The following is a 20,428-nucleotide window of genomic DNA, read 5'->3' as shown; positions in this document are numbered from 1 at the left end:
AGTTTAGGGAAATGGGTGTGCTTTTTGATAAATGGCGTTATGGTTTTAAAATTTTAGTTCAAAAGCCTGGATATAGTGTTTAAGCAATCGAGAAAATCTGTAAATCATGCAATCTGACTAAATTTAACTGACAATTACTTGAAGAACCCCCTGATTTAATAATGTAATGTTTACCTTTCAAAATACAATGAATTAGATTTTTTTGCACTTAATATTTCTTATTCTTGTTACATTATAATGAACCTTTACTATATTTATTGTTCTTTTCTTATAATTATTATACATTTTATTTTGTTTTATTCACCATTTGTATTTCTATCTCAATCAGAGGTTGCTCTACATATAATCATCTGTCACACTGATGTACTGAGTTGAAAATGATCAGTTATGGTCTATTTTTAGGAGAAGGGTATGTCTGCATCCTGCAAGACTACTACAAGGCACACCCACCTCAGGTCAGATAACGGGCAAATTGCTGAAGTATTGCAACCGACAGCTGGATGTCACATTCATACATTGTGTTTATTTGGAGTCCCATAGCAACCCCACACCTACATCTAACCCTAACCACAAAGATTAAAAAATATTTTAAATATAGCGCAACATAAAAGTTACAGTGAATACAATCAAATCGCCGTATCACTAGGTGGCGACAGTGAGGAGAAGCATGATGAAAATGAAAAGGAGAAGAAGATGCTAAGCTAAAGGTCTAACCAGTTAGCTGTTGAGCTAACTGGAGAAAACAGAACAGAAAATTTTTCAATTTCCCCATATATATCTTCAGTTTATGATATGTGACATATAATTTGAAAGTTTTCTTTGTCATATTTACATAGTAAGACAACATCAATCATAGAGCAATTGCATTGGATTTTAAACATACTTCCAACCAATAGAATGGCTTTGTCATCCAAGTGGGGGCGTTACTTGGAGTGGGCATGTTGTGTAGTGGGTGTTCCTTGTCGTCTTGCTGGATGCAGACAGACATGACCCTGTTACCTCTATTTGTTAAAGGTGCACTCAGTAATTGTTGTCCTCATTTAAAAAGTTTTACTTCTAAAGACATGAATTGTAATTTTGAAACATATGTATAAAATAATGACCACTCATGTGAGATGAAGAGTTCAGTCATATCAGTAACCTTATAAAAGCTCTTTTATTCTATATGGGGCAGGGGCGCCTCGTGGGGCAGCCATGTTAGCATCAAATGACCAGCCAAATACTAGTTGCTTAATCTCAGTAACTGCCCTGTTATTGTACACTTTCATTAGTGGATTAAATTAATCCTGATTTACTGCGCATTGTGAATTTCTACAAAGGCATTTGTAACCTAAAACTTCTGTGTTTGAATGATGCAGCATCCAGGCCACTAGGTGTCAGTGTAAGCCATACTTCGACGTACTTCAAAAAATTACTGAGTGCACCTTTAAGGAAATGAAACTTTATATTTTTAGGGAATTTTCTTACCATCAGTTACGCATACACGGACAGAGAAAGTGGAGCCGCATATAGGCAGATATGCCATAAGGATGGTTAAAAGGTTTTAACCACACAACGCTTGGTTTAATTTGTGTTCTTTCTTGTTTTTGTATTTGTCAAATATTGGAAAACATTTGGAATTATCCGTCAAAGTTTTAAAAATTCTGTAAATGGTGGAAATATTTTTTACACAACCTCTTCACAGTCTCACTTGAAGTAACCACTGTTTTCAGTGTACAACGCGTTAATATATTCTAAGTCTTCTGAAGCCATATTATAGCTTTGTGTGAGGAATAGGCCAAAATTTAAGTCATTAAGTTATTCACTGAAAATCGTATTATGCGCTATTAGACACGCATAGAGACACAAGGACCAATGGCGTTTGGCATTAATGCAGTATTTTTAAAGTCCATACGACTATAAGATACGAGCAGAACTACATACAAGGGAAAGATTATCAGTGAATAACTGCTCAAATTTCTGTCTCTTTCTCTCACAAAGTTGTTGTTCAGAAGACTTGGAATATAGTATATAGCACACAAGTCATATGGACTACTTTACACTCATGGTGGATTTCTTCATTTGGACAGACATTTAATTTGTGGATCAACTATTCCTATAAACCAGGCTTAGGTTGTTCTCTTGTCTTAGCTGGTTTAAGCTGGTTAAGCTGGTTTCCTAGCCTGGCCAAACTGATATTCAGCTGGTTTATCTGATTGGCCACCTGATCTCCCAGTGTGACCAGCTGGCAAGTACCCAAACCCTCAAACTAGACCAGCCTGTGCAGTGGAAACCAGAGTAGTGGACAGCTAACACCAGCAAACCACATTAGGCTGGTTTAAGCTGTTTTTTTTTTTTGTTTTTAGCAGGGAGTGTATAAAAAATGTATTGTACAATGTTGCGTCTTTTAAAGCATTGTTGTTTTGACAGTAGTGGTGGGCAAGATTCTCATTTTAGTCAGAGATGATGATTTCCTGAGTTAATGACTGCAGTCAGATTCCAGACGCTGCTACTGAATGTTTGTCAAAGCTGAGATTGAATTTAGCTGGGTGAATCACTTTATCCATAATTTATAAGGCAGAGAGAGATGCCACCGAGACCTTGTTTTGACTGCGGCTTAATATCACTCTGTCTCAGATTAGTTGTATGCATCCCCACCCAGATCTGCGTACATACTGTGAAATACAGTATGTATTAGTGGTTGTGGCCAGGCAATATAGAGCAACAGTAGGTTTCAGAAGTAAAAATCCCATTCATGTTCATGTTTCACTTGTTAGCTATGGCAAACATGATGGGACACAGAGCACAAAGGATATTTGAGGGCTTTCAGCACTTGCCTGACTCACTGACAGACCATGTTTCAAGGGAATCGCATCCTTTAAATAGGTGACAGATGGGTTTTATGAGACATTTGAGGCCTTTCATGCTGTACAGAATTACAAAATATGTCCTTGCATCATGTTATCTGATTGACTGTCGTCTGCTTGTTCTGCAGGCGCAGGACCTGATGGAGTGGAAGAAATCAAACGGCATATATTTTTTGCAACAATAGACTGGAATGTGAGTTTTAAATTTAGGATGCTAACCTGTTTAATATCAAGCTTAGTGGCAATTTTACAAATTTTATAAAATTGTTTTGTTCTGGTGATTTTAAATGGAAAAAATCTACTAAGTACTTACTACCTTTAAAGTAACACAGCATTCAGATTAAATGCAGTGTTACTTTAAAGGTAGTAAGTCCCAAGTAGTTTTTTTCCATTTAAAAACACCAAAACAAAACACAGTGCGCTCTGTTGCATAGTGTACTTTTTGGAAAACTGCATCCTGTGCACAGTATACATATTATATACTTCAGGAATAGTAAGAGTAGTATGGTAATATGCTATTTCGAAAATAAACATAATGCACAACTTGTCAGAATTATTTGTTTCAATGATAACGCTAATTACACCAATGCGGATCGATAGCCGTGTCCTAAATGACCCACTATTCACTGTGCACTTACAAAATACACTATGCACTCAGCCATGTAGTGAATGAATGTTTAAAGCGTAGCATTCGCCATTTAACAGCTGAAGGAAGTGACGTTTCAAACGCATGCGATATGTTGCCGCAAGATTTAGCGCATTAGCCAACCTTAGTTCAACACTTGTATCTCAAATAATGTGGATATTCACACAGCGTGGTGTGTTGGTAGAGCATTCAACTTGCATTTGTAAGGTGCTGTCTTCACTGAAGTTTCACTGGTTGCTACATTCGCCATTATTTACAATTGTTTTGTCAGACCAGCATCGCAGCCATGTAACTCCGCCCCTTCCGTTACGTACTGCATGTACTCATAGTACACTTCTTTTTGTTGCACTTTCAGTGTTAACGTACTACTCTCACTACTAACACTACAAAACGATATAGAATAGTGCAGAAGTGTGCGGTTTGGGACGCACCTCATGTGTTGCATTGTTGTTAGTGACGGCCAGATATCAGCATTAATTCATTAATGTACTTCTATATTTTCTTGCAAAATTTTTAAGAGCAAAGAAAGCACTCCGGCTAGCAGTGGGTAAAATAAAATGTAATATAAAACCAGAATAAATGTAAACTATCTTTAACTGTTGAGGCCGCTGCCATTTTGGTTCTTTTTACATGACGGTCACGACAGTCGAGTCAGAGTTTTCATAGAATTTAGATTTCACAACTTGTAATTATGAGTTCTACGAAGATGTGAACGTTTTTTACAAGTCAGAATCTCGTAATTACAGTAATTCTGACAAGATGTGAATGCATCATAAGTCTTTAATTAAACGTTTGAGCTGCCATACACATTGCATTCACACTTTCAGTTAATAAAACTGTAATCTGTAAACAGTGCTCAAAATTCATAAGATGTCACACCACATTTTGATCCATTTTTGCAGTTTTTCAAAATGTTTTACACATATAAACCTCAACATTAGTGTGTGGGTCTTCAGTGGTGTAAATGATTACTGATGATTTTACTTTAGATTTCTGTCTTATCTGTTAACAGAAGTTGTACAGACGTGAAATCAAGCCTCCGTTCAGACCAGCAGTGGGCCGACCTGAGGACACCTTCCATTTTGACCCAGAGTTCACATCCCGCACACCAACAGGTGCCTGATACTGAATTTTAGTTGATTTGTGGATTACACCTGTAAAACTCAACAGTTTTGGGAAGAAACTGTAGTTTGTCAAGTAACAAGCATAATTTAAACTTAGGCCATTGGTTAAGCCAGTGTTGCTGTGTCGGACTGTTCACGATGCTCAAACAAACAGAGTAATGTTTGGATATCTAAAGAGGCACAGTGTTTTACATACATTTTTCGATGAAATCAACCTACGAATGGCTTACTTATAGTTGTCTTTACATATTAGGCTGAGATAGGAAAAAGTATTTTAACATTGAAAAAAATTACACACTTCACACGTCACTACTAAATTATTTACTCTTTAACAGTGATACTCATATGGTATTTTATTTGATGATTGTTTAGAAGAATCCTTCAAAATTTGGAAAAGATTGTTACCATATGTCTTAGAGAATGAGAGGCAATGTGACAGACAGAGAGTTGGAAACTGGTCTTACTTAACAATATGTGCTCAACAATTGTGGGGAGAGTTAAAAAACAAATTGCAGAACCTATTTAACAGGAGCCCTCGAGCACCAACACATAGTGGACGCGGTCAATCCATATAGGGATCAATTGTGAGTTTCCATTCAAAGAGAGACTTTGTCCTTGTTGCCTTTATAAATATATGTTTGTGTGTGTGTGTGTGTGTGTGTGTGTGTGTGTGTGTGTGTGTGTGTGTGTGTGTGTGTGTGTGTGTGTGCGTGTGTGTGGGCGGGTTTGGGTGGTTTACGAGCACATTTGTTTAGGTTACAAACTGGTAATTACAATTGGTATTATGCTATAAATGTGGTTTATGAGGACATTTCTAGTGTCACCATAATTTAAATCACTTAAAAAACATACTAAACGATGTTTTATTGAAAATATAAAAATGCAGAAAGGTTTTTGTGTGGGTTAGGTTTAGGGGTAGAGTTAGGGTTAGGGGATAGAATCTATAGTTCATACAGTATAAAAATCATTATGTTTATGGAGAGTCCTCATAATGATAGCTGTACCAACATGTGTATGTGTGTGTGTCTGCAGACTCACCCGGTGTTCCGCCAAGTGCACACGCCCACCAGCTCTTCCGTGGCTTCAGCTTTGTGGCCTCGAACCTGGGTCAAGAACCGCCATTGGCCGAGACCAAGCCAAACTCTGCAAACCCCATTGTACAGGTGAGCAGGACTCTGAGAACTGAGCTGGTTTTGCATAGTGTTTAAATTTATACCGGTAAGTTGGTAACTGAAATGTTGCAGGTTCAAGTCCCGCTAAGGGTGATCTGTTAGCTATGACCAATGTGCCTAACCCTTAATAATAAACTTAACTGGCAAATCACTCTTCGTGCCAAAGACATGATACCTCAGTCACATTTTAGACATATTTTACCCATCGCATGAAATATGCTGTTATAATGCCCAGCATAATAGAAACCCCTTAGCAACCCCCCACAGCACCCTAGCAACCACATAGCAAAGTCCTGGCAACCAGGGCTTGACATTAACTTTTTGGCTCACCGGCCACTGTGGCTATTTTCAAAGTCACTAGCCCCTCAGCATTTTCACTATCCCAAATCCCCTGCCTCACAAAAGTGATAGGCTAAAACTTACTGGAGACTGTAACCGCATGCATTTGTTTAGGACATTTTATTTGAACAAGAATTATATCAGCAGGACACAAGGACACAAGCCTAATGATTTAAGTATCTCTTAGAATATCTGAAGGCACACATGGTGCATGGAAGTCCAGACTGTAACCCCTTTTACCATTCTGAATTATACTTGCCTATATGAAAGTTTACCATTGTTCTTCCATTTTTTAACAGTGACATTTGTAATAATAAGGCCATAACCACAGATGAGACCATAGATGGCTCCACAATACTGTGGTTAGGCTAATGTAAACAGTATATAGCGTGTTAAAGTAGAAGATTCTCAATAGAATTCAAATGGGTCACATACGTTTTGTGGTCTCCACCGGCCGCCACGATATTGAGTAAAGCCCGACTGAATCATGCAAGTTTCGCTCTGCGCTGTGACTGTCGCAGAGCTCTGGCTCTCTCTCTGGAGCACACTGTTGTGCGCTGTGGCGGTTCGTGTGAAAACAAGCTTCAGTTGCCCCGCACGGATGCAAAAGTAAATTTTGAGAGGCATATTTAGTGCTTATTAAGGCACTGAACGCGGGATCAATGGCATAGATTTGTCTTGAACATTGGGGAGGTTGCAGCGTGAAGCATTTATATTTCCACTGATCATGGTATAAATAATGGGTGGTAGTACTTGCTTGTTTTGATAATTGGGGGGGTTACCTCCTCCCCATCCCCACCTGAATCTACGCCACTGTGCGGGATGAATACAAATACATTTTATTAGGCTGCGGCCACCTGCCAAAGTGGCTAGTAAGGGTGATGGATTTACCTGCCACTGCCTATTTCTACCCGCATTTGGCTGGTGGGCACATGTTAATGTCAAGCCCTGCTGGCAACCACCCACAGCACCCTAGCAACCACCCATCAACCATCCACAAAACCCTTTCAACCACATAGCAACACTGTGGAAACCACCCACAACACCCTAGTAACCACATAGCAACCACCCACAAAACCCTTTCAACCACATAGAAAGCCTTGGTAACCACCCATAACACCCTAGCATCCATATAGCAATTCTTGGCTAACCTATCCACAACTACTTAGCAACCACATAGCAACACCCTAGCAAACACCCATAAAACCCTTGCAACCACTTTACAATGCCCTGGCAACAACCCACAACACCCTCCCTTAGTAAAATAGATGGTTCTGGCAAACCCCTCTGGCAAAGCTTTACGGCAAACTCTTCATTGTTGCCACAGGTTTGCTGCAGGTTCACCACTACCGGCGAAGAGCTGCAAACTTCTGGTAATAATTTGCAGCAAATCTCAAGCTCATTTGCATGTGAAAATATAGAGTGGGAAATTTGTGGCGAGTTTGTCAGAGCTTTTGATTTTTTGTAAGGGCTAGCAACCACCCAGCAACCACCCACAAACCCCTCGCAACCACATAGCAATGCCCAGGCAGCCACCCACAACACCCTAGCAACTAACTAGCAAAAAATATTCCTTGGGGTACCACTGTTGCATAGCACAGCACAAAATCAGAAGATAAAAGAGTGCCATATTACATAAGCTGGACTAATTCTGCCAAATAGTTCATACCTAAAGAGGTGATTTATTGAAGTGTCTAGGTTAAGATGTTTTGATTGGTGAGAGCATACAGGCCCCTATGTGTCTGACACAAGCAGAAATCTGCTCTGCAGTGCTGTTGTCTAGATCATTCTCATGTGATGTGGCATCTGCCCAGCATACAATATTAACTTCCTCTGATAGCACTCATGAACATGCATGAGTGCAGCTATTTTTGGAGGGAAGATTGCTAAACCTTTGTTGTGAATTGCTTTTGGGAGACGTTTCATTCACCTGATGCTTTCGGTTATTTGCATTTGTGTCATACAGTACATGTCTGTTGTATATTGTTAGCATGTATCTCCATGCACTCCTACAAAGCAGTGAAGAACATATGAGAAATATGGTAAAATAATATGCAATTTTATTTGGGAAAAATAAGAAAATAATTACAGTAGATGCCACCTGCTTTGATTAGTTATATAATGCAATGACATTCACTATTAAAGTGTGTCTTAAGTGTCCAGGTAAATTTTGCAGCCACTGAATATTACCAATTTGTAATCAGTATATTCATGACTGTTGGCATTTTATTGCAGCAACTTCATGGCAACAACATTCATTTCACTGACGGCTATGAGTTAAAAGAGGATATTGGCATCGGAGCGTATTCGATCTGCAAGCGTTGTGTCCACCGAATTACCAGCGTGGAATATGCTGTCAAGGTAAGTCTTCTAAAAACATACTTAAATTAAATGTTTTTGTCTGACAAAGTCTTGTTTAGTGAACAGCAGGAGCAGTTGATGAATTGCCATAGAGAACAGCATCATTCAGTGTCAGACTAAAGCTTTATCAGACACTGCTGTGACCAACCCACTTCATTTCAGATTATTGACAGAGCCAAGAAGGACCCATCTGAAGAGATAGAGATCCTTCTGCGATACGGCCAGCACCCAAACATCATTACTCTCAAAGATGTGAGTCACACCATGAAAAAGAAAGAAGCGCCATTTCCACCAAGTGTTTAGTGCTGTGAAGGCCTTCTTTTTTTTTATCTGATCTGTGCCCACGATTTTGCAATCTACTGTATGTTTTCACTTTATGAACTATACTTATGTATTTGTAAACAGTTAGCTCATTTGCCATTTTTTGTTTGTAACTTTTCTGTCTTTAATTTAAAATGGGCTTTAGATCTATTATGATATAGGGGAGCCCGGGCTAGTTGTCACAATAGCTATGTCTTAGTAACTAGGGATGTCCTGATACAGGTATGGAATCGGGACCGATACTGAGCTCATGTACTTGTACTCGTGCTCGAAAAAATGCTCCGACACCAAAAACTGATACCATCTGACGTACGAAATGTCATTTTGTAAACATTCAGCTCACAAATTTAAATCATGTTATGTCCTATGGTGTGAATATTACACCGCAAATGCTGTGATTTAAAGAGATAAATTTATAGTTTGCATGTGCTGCACGCTTCAAAGTGAATGTGTGGGGCCGGTGTTGTGCCGACATACTGCTGCTTATACCTTTTAGAGCTCCTTGGCTTATAAACGGAAAACCATCATGAGCATTTCATGCTCTGTTTGTAGCAGATGACAGCAGGCAGAGCGCTAATTCACATTGTAGCGTGAGGCACATACAAACGACATATTTATTTCATTAAACAGCAGCCTTTTGCGGTTTAATAATCACTTTGGGTCACATAGCGACCTGCTTTTCCAGAGGTGAGAAACTACTGTCAAAAATGCACAGAAATGGAAAGCTCAATTTAAATGGAAAAAAGTATGACAGAAATAGATCACTTCTGTATAGTTATGTAATATTCACTGTAATACTACTACTAAAAATAGTAATAATAAATCAATAGTAAATATTTTATATTTAAGCAATATCTCACATTTGTGGTGCTCTGTTATGCAGCACTTTATTTGACAAAAATAACTCCAATGTTATGTTTTGGATTGTGCTGTGAGTTTCTGTATAAAAGCACTTCACTTGATAAAATATAATACAATATTAAGTTGAAAATTAATTGTTCTATTCTCATTTTATTAAAGTTTTAATGAATACATTTATTTAGACAAGCATTTTAATTAAAACATTGAAATAAACTGTTCTTATGGAATTCAGAGAAAAAAAAACAAAAAACAAGTATCAGTATCGTCGATTGTCAAAAGTCTGATTGCACAAATGTGTGTTTTCTCTAGCAGAGTTTTTGTGTGTTTGTTTCAAACACCTACTTCAAAAAAACTCATAAATTAGAATATTTTTTTGTAATTCTACCCTCCAAAGTACATTTTAATTCTAAATGTATTTTTGTTATATCTCGTGGGTAAACAAATAAACATAATTCCAAGGGTCAACTCTATTATGAAAGCAGATTTTTACAGAAAGGTTTAAGTGTGTTCTTAGGACAAAGGTACTTTTCATGAAAGTCAGGTCGGGGCATGTTGTCACATTTTTATCGGGGCAGGTTGTCACATGTTCTTTTAAATGTCATAAATTTGTAAAATGTATCAATTGCAATATTTGTTGCCAATACAATGTTTTGATGATTTTTATATCAACTTTTTATCAAGAAATTTTTGTTGTTTCATGAATCTTTTTGTGCCTCATAATTGTTCTACTTTTTACATTTTGCTGAAAAGCCTCTAATCTATTTAATGCAGGTGTAGATTTAAAGAGAGGTTACGATTTTGTTTTAGTGGTTGGGATGGTGGGAACACGTTCTCATGTCACCCCCCAATGTTCAGATGAAACTGACGCCACTTGTTTAATGACAGGTTCCAACATGCCCTGCTATTGGGGCAAGATTTCACAAAAGGTCAACGTGTGTTCGATGAACTGTATATTTTGTCCTGGGCAATATCGGTGAAAATGGTCATAGCTTTTTGTAGCTAAAACTTTAAGGTATGTGTCTATACTGAAATTGACTTTCAGAAATAAACCTAAACTCAGAAATATTCACAATACACCCCTGTAGTATCTTTATATTATCTTGCATGAAGATGAAGGAATATCATAGCAAAATTACAGGTTTTGAAGTGACCTATTTGCTGAGCAGATCTTTTTTTGTTTTAGTTTTGTTTGCTAAGGCACGCATCACTATTACTATTGGTCATATTTTGCGGTAGGGATTTGAACAAAGCCCTTAGTAAAGCTGAAATATGTACTCTTCTCAGTGTTAAAATACTTTCTTCTATCCCAGCTTAATATGTAGAGACATCTATAAGTAAGCCATGCATAGGTTAATTTTCTCGAAAACTGAAAGCACTGTGTCTCTGTGGCACAAAAAAATTCCTGTGTTTGTTTTGAGTGACCCACTTAGACCCATCCAACAACATTTCTCAACCAGTGGTGTGAGTTGGGGGTGGGACTATCTGACTGTTTGAACAACTGCAGTTGAAGGGCATATTGGGAATGCAGTTTTAAAAACATTATTTTTGCAATTCCGTTCAGTGTCGCTAGTGTCGCAAAAATGACATACTTTATCTTTAAACATTGGTGTGTAACTTGTCCTCTGCTGTTTGTGCTACAGATATGAATGATACCTCAAATTGTGCAGCTTTTTTAGGTGTGTTATTATTTTTCTAAGCAACTCGATGTATTATTTTTGCCTAGTGGACAATAAAATTGTCTGAAAAATCCCATAAAGAGATCCCAAAAACTAACAACCATAAATCAACAGTCTAACAACCAATCAGAACACCATAGCAACCATAACAATGCCCTGGCAGCTTCCAAAGAACACACTAGCAATGTGGTGGTGACTTTTGCATGGGTAAGCACCACTCACGTTTTCTTTAGAAAATATTCCATCATATTTTACCATTTTAAAAATAGAGGCCAAAGATTTATTAATTGAGGAACTGTCAACAAATCTGTGGGTGTAGTTAATGAATCTCTAGGTACAATTGTACAGTTTATAAATCCATGAACACGAATTTTTAAAATGAGGGATTTTATATTTTTATATTTGTTTTTACAAATCTGTGCAATTTATAAAGAGAATACAGGTTACAAAACCATGGGCACGGATTAACAGAAAAAAATCCTACATGCTCCAAACAGATAGTCCTGCCCTAAACTGACACCAAAGGTTCAGCCATTGTTGATGATTCGGGCTGGTTGGAATGCTCAGACAAACAGAGCAATGTTTTAAAAGAGCCACAGAGTTTTTTAGGGAAATCAACATTCAAAAGGCTTACTTTTAGTTGTCTCTGTGTATTAAGCTGGGATATGAGAAGGCGTTTTCACATTGAAAAAAATGACACACTTCAGTTTTAAACTGCATTATAATTGATCCAGTTTATCTAGTTTAATCCACACATTGTCTTGTGGTTGCAGAAGCCCTCTAGGGCTCTGCTGATGTCTGCCAGTGAAAGTTGCTCAACTGCTGTGCTGTGTGCCGCAGGTCTATGATGACGGGAAGTTTGTGTATTTGGTGATGGAGCTGATGAGAGGTGGAGAGCTGCTGGACCGGATCCTGCGGCAGAAATGCTTCTCAGAACGAGAGGCCTCAGCTGTGCTCTGTACTATCACTAAGACTGTGGAGTATCTGCATTCACAGGGGGTCAGTTTACATGCTATTACTGTGGAGAAAGTACATCGAAGATCAGGTGTCGATGAGTTTATGTTTATGTGTAGCTGATGATTTAGTAACATTAATAACATTAAATAATGCTTAAAGGAATATTCCGGGTTCAATAAAAGTTAAGTTCAATCAGCAGCATTTGTGGCATAATATTGAGTACCACTAAATTAGTATTATTTTTTCATACAATAGGCCTATTTAATTTTTGAAAATGAATATTTTTCTACAACATACTGTAAATACAAGATACATTATGGTCAACTACAGTAAGTCACAGTTTCAAACATCACTGTGTCTTCTTCTGTGTGAAGGTTGTGCATCGAGACCTGAAGCCCAGTAACATCCTGTATGTTGACGAGACAGGCGATCCAGAGTCCATCCGAATCTGTGATTTTGGGTTTGCCAAACAGTTACGGGCAGAAAACGGTCTGCTCATGACCCCCTGCTACACTGCCAACTTTGTAGCACCAGAGGTACCTTAAAGCAATTGTTTGTTGTTGTTTTTTTCAGTGCAAAAACCCAATTTTTATGGAATAGCATGCAGAAATTGTCTCTATTACCTGACAGATATCACTGATGTCCAGAGAAAACTAAGTGACAGCCCGTAGACTCTAAACAACAAACAAAATGAACAATGACAGTCATTATTTTTGCAGTTCCATTTGGTTCCACAGGTGTTGCAGAAATAACAAACTTCACCTTTAAAAGTTGCCCAAACTATGTTGTTTGATTGACTGTATAGAAAGAACTTCATAAAGTTCCGGCCTGAATGCCGAGCTAAAATCTATATATAGTAACAGCTATGACGTGAAACACATGTTCACCAAACAGCAGCCGTAGTGGCCAACATTAGTTTACATGTCAGGAGCTTTTTTATCTCTAGTGGAATGACACTTAATGCATTTGCTTAATATAATAACGTTTTAATGAAAGTTTGTGTCCTTTATACGTAAATAATTTTTAAGGACTGCAACTTTCAACCTCAGTATTACATCGACTTATCATTATTAAAACATGAACCAATACCTTAAGCATTTAGACAGACAAGAAAATGTAAACAATTATTAAATGGCAAATCTGATCATTTAACCTTAGATCAACCACACTGAAAAAAATATAGCAGAAAAGATTAAGTACATTCTATACTGAATAAGTTAAAGTGGGACTTGAAAATATGAAGTAAATTCTACATTTGTACTCAAATCAAACATGTAAAAATGAATGGTCTAGCTTATAAGTGAATATTACTTTTCATTGTTTGTTATTATTACAATGTGTCATCATGTATCAATCATAAAGTAGAAAACCTTGTCATATTTATTCACTAATTGGAGTAAATTTCACAGGTAAATAAAATAAGTACATTTTACTTAACTTTTCAAAGCGGGGTTTTCCCAGCATGAACCAGGTTTGAATAATTAATGAGCTTGCATGGTTTCACTGTTTGCAGGTTTATTTACAGCAGTTTATTTACAAGTTACTTTTGGTAACTTCTTGTTTTGTGAAGTGTAAAGTTAATTTTCTACTCAAAATTACCCGTTCATGATCAAAATGACCTTATAATAGTGTTTTGTGCACCAGGTGTTTAGGTCTACGTGTGCAACTCTGTATCTTGTTTCTGTTTGCAGTCATGCAAAGTGATGTTGTTTAATAGACCACATAACATGTATGAAGCTTCCCAGTGGGAAGCTATCATATGGAATGTGGTACATGATTAAATACTGTACAGTATGTGTATAAGGAATGTTAAAAATTTGAAAAGTTAAAGGTACACTTAAAGGTGAAGTAAGTTTTTGTTCATGTCGTCTTGGACGTACACTGACACCTAGTGGCTTGGATGCAGCATCATTCAATTGCAATAATTTTTAGTTTAAGATGCCATTGTAGAAAATCACTATTCACAGTCAACCATGATTAATTTAATCCAGGAGTTAAAGTGTCCACTAACAGGACAGTTACTGAGATTAAGTGAGTAGTATTCAGCTGGTCATGTGATCCTAACATGACCGCTCCCATAAGGCGCCCCTGCTCATGTAGAATAACATACCTTTTATAAGGTTACTGATATGACTTGAGTCTTCATCTCATATGAGTGCTCATGGTTATATACACATGTTTTAAAATTACAATTAATTTATATATGAGTAAAACGTTTTTTAATGGGAAAAAATTATTGAGTGCACCTTTAAATTTAAATATAATACAGTGTTCATTAAAATTTTACTACGTTTATTTAAGTACCATGTACATCAGATTTTCAAGTTAAAGTAACTGTAAGAACTGAAATGTTTAAGTTAAATATACTCACTCACTTTAATCAATATAATGTCATGAAGTTAAGTTGATTTGACCTAATTCTATACCATTAAAATGTACTTACTAGACATTTTTTTTCAGTGCATTAGACATATAGTTATTAAAAATCTATTTAGATTAATCTGAAAAATCTAAAAAAACTAAGTGTGAAATTGTCTGGCATGTTGTGGTTATGAGATATAGTATATAGTTTATTTTTATGGAATCTGATGCATGTGAATACTGTACATATATGTAAATTTTAGAGCCTCCACATAATGTTTACATGTTAAGTTAAAACCAGTTTTTTAATATTTTTGGCTTTTTGGGGTTAAGGTAATGAGAGTAACCTTAATACATTTGTCATGTTTTAACCATTTCATGAAAGCAATTACTAGGCACTCAGAGCTGTGCTTTATTGTGAAAATAGTCTTTTGCACTTCATGCCTAACAATGGCCTGTATCGCTTAAATAGATGTGTGTTCTATATCATATGTTCCCCCGTATTTCACGTAGGTCCTGAAGAAACAGGGTTATGATGCCGCCTGCGACATCTGGAGTCTGGGGATATTACTGTACACCATGCTGGCAGGGTGAGTCGAGAAAGTCTTAACTGGATATACAGTATGATATAAAAGACATATGAGTATGCTGCTCTGCAAAGGCAAAATGCAGTAACTACACATTTTGTCAAAAAATAGAGTGAAACTATTTTAGAAACCATTCTCAGTTTCAGTGTTGGTGTAGTTACTGCATTTTTGGCTCTGTAAAGTTTTATGAGTATCCCCTATTTGTCCCATCATTTTGACCCAAAAATAGTATAGTTGTTAAGAGCCCAATTTTGAAAGCAGTAGAAAGAAGATCAGCCCTAGTCAAGCAAAACAAACAAACTTAATCGCTTGTCTCACATAAGGAAATTCAAAAAAGTCCATTATTCCTGCTGGATGTAATCCGAGTGTCACATGTACCCACTTCTTTTCATGTTAACGTGCAGTTAAAATAATCTCAGTATGAGCAGATTCCATGTTGTGCTCTTAATGACCTGACAGTCTTCATGTAGGCATGCTGTATGTAGGCTAAAACGTTTATACAATCAGAAGAGTTTTTATTCAATTCAGTTTGACCACGTGAGCTTTGTTTAGGTATTTACATAAAGCTGTAATTTTCAGCAAAGTTATAAGTGACCTATCTGACATTAACACAAACAAGTCAAAACACTATTTAGAGCATCTTTTCTCCCATTGCCCTGACGAGGGGACTATTTCTAGAGCAGGTTGGAGGGGATTACTAGGTAAGCTGGGCCAAGTCACCGCTACACACAGAGTAATTGTACCGAACACAATGCCAAAGCTATCAGAGGCCAAGCAGCACTCTCAATTTAATGTTCCTGCCGATGGATTGAGATTTAAACCTCTGTGTAATCAGGACATTTGAAAAAATACATCTCACTCTTCCGACCTCGGCATATGTGCAGGATAAAAATAACTCGGTGGAAATGGGGGTATTTCACAAATAAGCCGTTCTTTTCTATCTATTTTCACTGTTTCTATGAAAGGACACTTTGACGTGTTATTTCACACACTCAGCACTTATTCTCTCCCACAGTTTCACGCCCTTCGCTAATGGTCCTAATGACACACCGGAGGAGATCTTGGCCCGCATTGGCAGTGGGAAATTTGCCCTGTCAGGAGGCAACTGGGACACAGTCTCTGATGAAGCAAAGGTCTGCTTTCTTTTTATTTCTTAAGTCATTTCAGAGCAAATATATTATGAAACATGTCAAATTGTCAAAGAGAAGAAATATATTGTAGCTAAGCCATTGTAGGCTGTTGCTAAATAGATTCAAAATGTTTATTGCAAAAAAGTCAAATGAATTCAAATTTAGTTAAAACAATGGCTGCCATATTTTCCCACACTGTTTTTCACTAAATGAACACAAGAATTAATGATATTTCATTCTTTTCACAATAACAATACATAAACTCAGCAAAAAAAGTTAAATATCCCTTTTACAGGACACTGTATTTTAAAGATCATTTTGTAAAAATCCAAATAACTTTACAGATCTTTATTGTAAATGGTTTAAACAATGTTTTCCATGCTTGTTCAATGAACCATAAACAATTAATGAACATGCACCTGTGGAACAGTTGTTAAGACTACTAACCGCTTACAGACGGTAGGCAATTAAGATCACAGTTATAAAAACTTAGGACACTAAAGAGACTTTTCTACTGACTGAAAAACACCACAAGAAAGATGCCCATGGTCCCTGCTCATCTGTGTGAACGTGCCTTAGGCATGCTGCATGGAGGCATGAGGACTGCAGATGGGCAATAAACTGCAATGTCCGTACTGTGAGACGCCTAAGACAGCGCTACAGCGAGACAGGAAGGACAGCTGATCGTCCTCGCAGTGGCAGACCACGTGCAACAACACCTGCACAGGATTGGTACATCTGAATATCACACCTGTGGGACAGGTACAGGATGGCAACAACAACTGCCCAAGTTACACCAGGAATGCACAATACCTCCATCAGTGCTCAGACTGTCCGCAATAGGCTGAGAGAGGCTGGACAGAGAGCTTGTTGGCCTGTTGTAAGGCAGGTCCTTACCAGACATCACCGGCAACAATGTCGCCTATGAACACAAACTCACCTTCGCTGGACCAGACAGGACTGGCAAAAAGTGCTCTTCACTGAGGAGTCGTGGTTTTGTCTCACCAGGGGTGATGGTTGGACTCGCGTTTATCGTCGAAGGAATGAGCGTTACACCGAGGCCTGTACTCTGGAGCGGGATCGATTTGGAGGTGGAGGATCCGTCATGGTCTGGGGCAGTGTGGTCATGGTCTGGGGCAGTGTGTCACAGCATCATCGGACTGAGCTTGTTGTCATTGCAGGCAATCTCAATGCTGTGCGTTACAGGGAAGACATCCTCCTCCCTCATATGGTACCCTTCCTGCAGGCTCATCCTGATATGACCCTCCAGCATGACAATGCCACCAGCCATACTGCTCGTTCTGTGCATGATTTCCTGCAAGACAGGAATGTCAGTGTTCTGCCATGGCCAGCGAAGAGCCCGGATCTCAATCCTATTGAGTCTGGGACCTGTTGGATCGGAGGGTGAGGGCTAAGGCCATTCCCCCCAGAAATGTCCGGGAACTTGCAAGTGCCTTGGTGGAAGAGTGGGGTAACATCTCACAGCAAGAACTGGCAAATCTGGTGCAGTCCATGAGGAGGAGATGCACTGCAGTACTAAATGCAGCTGGTGGCCACACCAGATACTGACTGTTACTTTTGATTTTAACCCCCCTTTGTTCAGGGACACATTATTCCATTTCTGTTAGTCACATGTCTGTGTAACTTGTTCAGTTTGTCTTAGTTGTTGAATATTTTTATGTTCATACAAATATTTAAACATGTTAAATTTGCTGAAAATAAAAGCAGTTGAAAGTGAGAGGACTTTTCTTTTTTTGGTTGAGTTTAGTAATAAACAGCAGTATTTATCAACGGATATGTGTTATTAATAAAAAATGTAATGCATGAAAAATACCACATGGGGACTTCATTGAACCATGAATTGTTGAATCAGAATAGGTCTGTCACGATTATGAAATTTGGCTTACGATTAATTTTTTTTTTAAATAATTGCGATTATTATTGATTCTGAGCTTATGAGTGTGTAGGTGTAGGTGCTTGGTACACCTTAAGTCATTTATTAATATTTAACTGGGAATCATAATAAAAAAGGGTTGTATAATTTCCTTTAAGGCTTTAAAAACTGATAAATGACATTCAATGATTTTTTAAATATCAAAATATTTCCAAATTCTTAAAATAATTGTCTCTCTCTTTTTTTTTTTTTAAGTATTGGTTCATTTTACATTAAAACTTGTTTTCGGAACACAGCCAACCTGAATAGCTATTATATTATATAAAATAATAGAATATAAAACATATAATATAACATAATAAAATTATTAACATTAACAAAGATTAATAAATGCTGTAAATATATATATTGTTCATTGTAAGTTCATGATACCTAATGCATTAAAGGGATAGTTCACCCAAAAATGAAAATTCACAAAATTCACCAAAAAAAAAAAAAAAAACACAAACGAAGGTTTTTAGAAGAATATTTAAGTTCTGTGGGTCCATACAGTGCAAGTAAACGGTGACCAGAACTTTGAAGTTCCAAAAAGGATATAAAGGGAGCATAAAAGGAATCCACAAGACTCCAGTGGTTTAATCCATGTCTTCTGAAGTGATATGATTAGTGTGGGTGAGAAACAGGTCAATATTTAAGTTTTTTACTATAAATGCTCCTTCCTGCCCAGTAGGTGGCGGTATGCACAATGAATGCTAATCACCAAAAACAAAAGATGAAGAATGTGAAAGTGTAGTTTTATAGTAAAAAAGGACTTAAATATTGATCTGTTTCTCCTCCACACCTATCATATTGCTTCTGGAGATGTGGAATTAACAACTAGAGTCATATGGATTACTTTTATGCTGCTTTTATATGCTTTTTGGAGCTTCAAAGTTTTGGCCTCCATTCACTTGCATTGTATGGACCTACAGAGCTGAGATGTTCTTCTAAAAATTTTCGTTTGTGTTCTGCTGAAGAAAGAAAGTCATACACATCCGGGATGGCATGAGGGTGAGTAAATGATGAGAGAATTTTTCTTTTTGGGTGAACTATCCCTTTAAGTAATGTTAACAAATGGAACCTTATTGTAAATCGATACCTTAATATTTGATATATCACCCATCCCTGGTTGTAATGCACATATTCAAGACACAAATTTGTTAAAGAATCTCAAACGAGGAATCTTACTATCTGCTGTGGGTGCCATCATCATTAGGTCCATCTGAATTATTCGATTTCAGCCTCAAACAGTTCATGTTTTTTATATCTTTGAACAGGACATCGTCACCAAAATGTTACATGTAGACCCTCACCAGCGGCTGACGGCACCTCTGGTTCTCAGACATCCCTGGATAGTCAACTGTGATCAGTTATCTCAGAGCCAGCTCATCAGACAGGATGTACAACTGGTGAAGGTATCACCCCTATCTATGTATAACTCCATATAGGATGATCCTACTGTATGATCAGTGTATGTTGTTTGGTATGAAATAGGTAGTGATCATTGGATTTATTTTATTTTATTTGTTATAATAAAAAACACAGAAACACTAACACAGATTGAAAAAAGTATGCATTGATATGATCAAAAGGGAAAAGGCAGTTTTCTGTTGCCAAATCCTCTATAGAGAGTCCAATATCTCCATCTTGTGTTTACCTGTAAAATTGCATCTTGGAGCAGATTTAACCGTGAATGGTGTGCATTACATATGTAAATAATAATAATAATAATAATAATGAAATAATAATAATTAAATCGTTATCCAGCAATCACAAACAGCTGGAAAAGTCATGGAAATGTATTAGGAACCCTGAATACTGTCAATGTCAAAGACAGACCACTATCATATTGGCCAGTGAAACATGAACAAAAAATTACTAAGTACAATTAATAGTACACCATGTCACAGATTTAGAGGTATAGATTGATAATACCTTGTTGATCGCCAGGGAAATATCTTACCATCAAATAATTTGTCTTCTGCATGACAATATTTTTGTCAACATGGAGCCTTTCTTCATAAACGTTTGAAATTGTCACCTCACATTTCCAAGTAGCACTATGCTTTGACGCTGTATAATTCATGATATATTTAACCAATCTATGACATCAC

The 20,428-nt window shown here is 37.3% G+C and overlaps 1 protein-coding gene across 1 annotated transcript in view; it reads left to right on the top strand.

Moving 5' to 3' along the window:
- Window positions 1–20,428, top strand: part of LOC127412308 (ribosomal protein S6 kinase alpha-2) — a 76,465-nt gene that overhangs the window by 54,369 nt on the left and 1,668 nt on the right. The window contains exons 11-20 of the mRNA XM_051648557.1: window positions 2,975–3,039; window positions 4,505–4,607; window positions 5,649–5,779; window positions 8,363–8,488; window positions 8,651–8,740; window positions 12,187–12,345; window positions 12,678–12,839; window positions 15,178–15,254; window positions 16,267–16,384; window positions 19,592–19,729. Coding sequence (XP_051504517.1) covers window positions 2,975–3,039; window positions 4,505–4,607; window positions 5,649–5,779; window positions 8,363–8,488; window positions 8,651–8,740; window positions 12,187–12,345; window positions 12,678–12,839; window positions 15,178–15,254; window positions 16,267–16,384; window positions 19,592–19,729 — 1,169 coding nt within the window. The remainder of the gene's footprint in view (window positions 1–2,974; window positions 3,040–4,504; window positions 4,608–5,648; window positions 5,780–8,362; window positions 8,489–8,650; window positions 8,741–12,186; window positions 12,346–12,677; window positions 12,840–15,177; window positions 15,255–16,266; window positions 16,385–19,591; window positions 19,730–20,428) is intronic.

This window comes from Myxocyprinus asiaticus, chromosome 21, assembly GCF_019703515.2.
Source record: "Myxocyprinus asiaticus isolate MX2 ecotype Aquarium Trade chromosome 21, UBuf_Myxa_2, whole genome shotgun sequence".
NCBI lineage: Eukaryota > Metazoa > Chordata > Actinopteri > Cypriniformes > Catostomidae > Myxocyprinus > Myxocyprinus asiaticus.
This window is presented reverse-complemented; position numbering and strand designations above follow the sequence as displayed.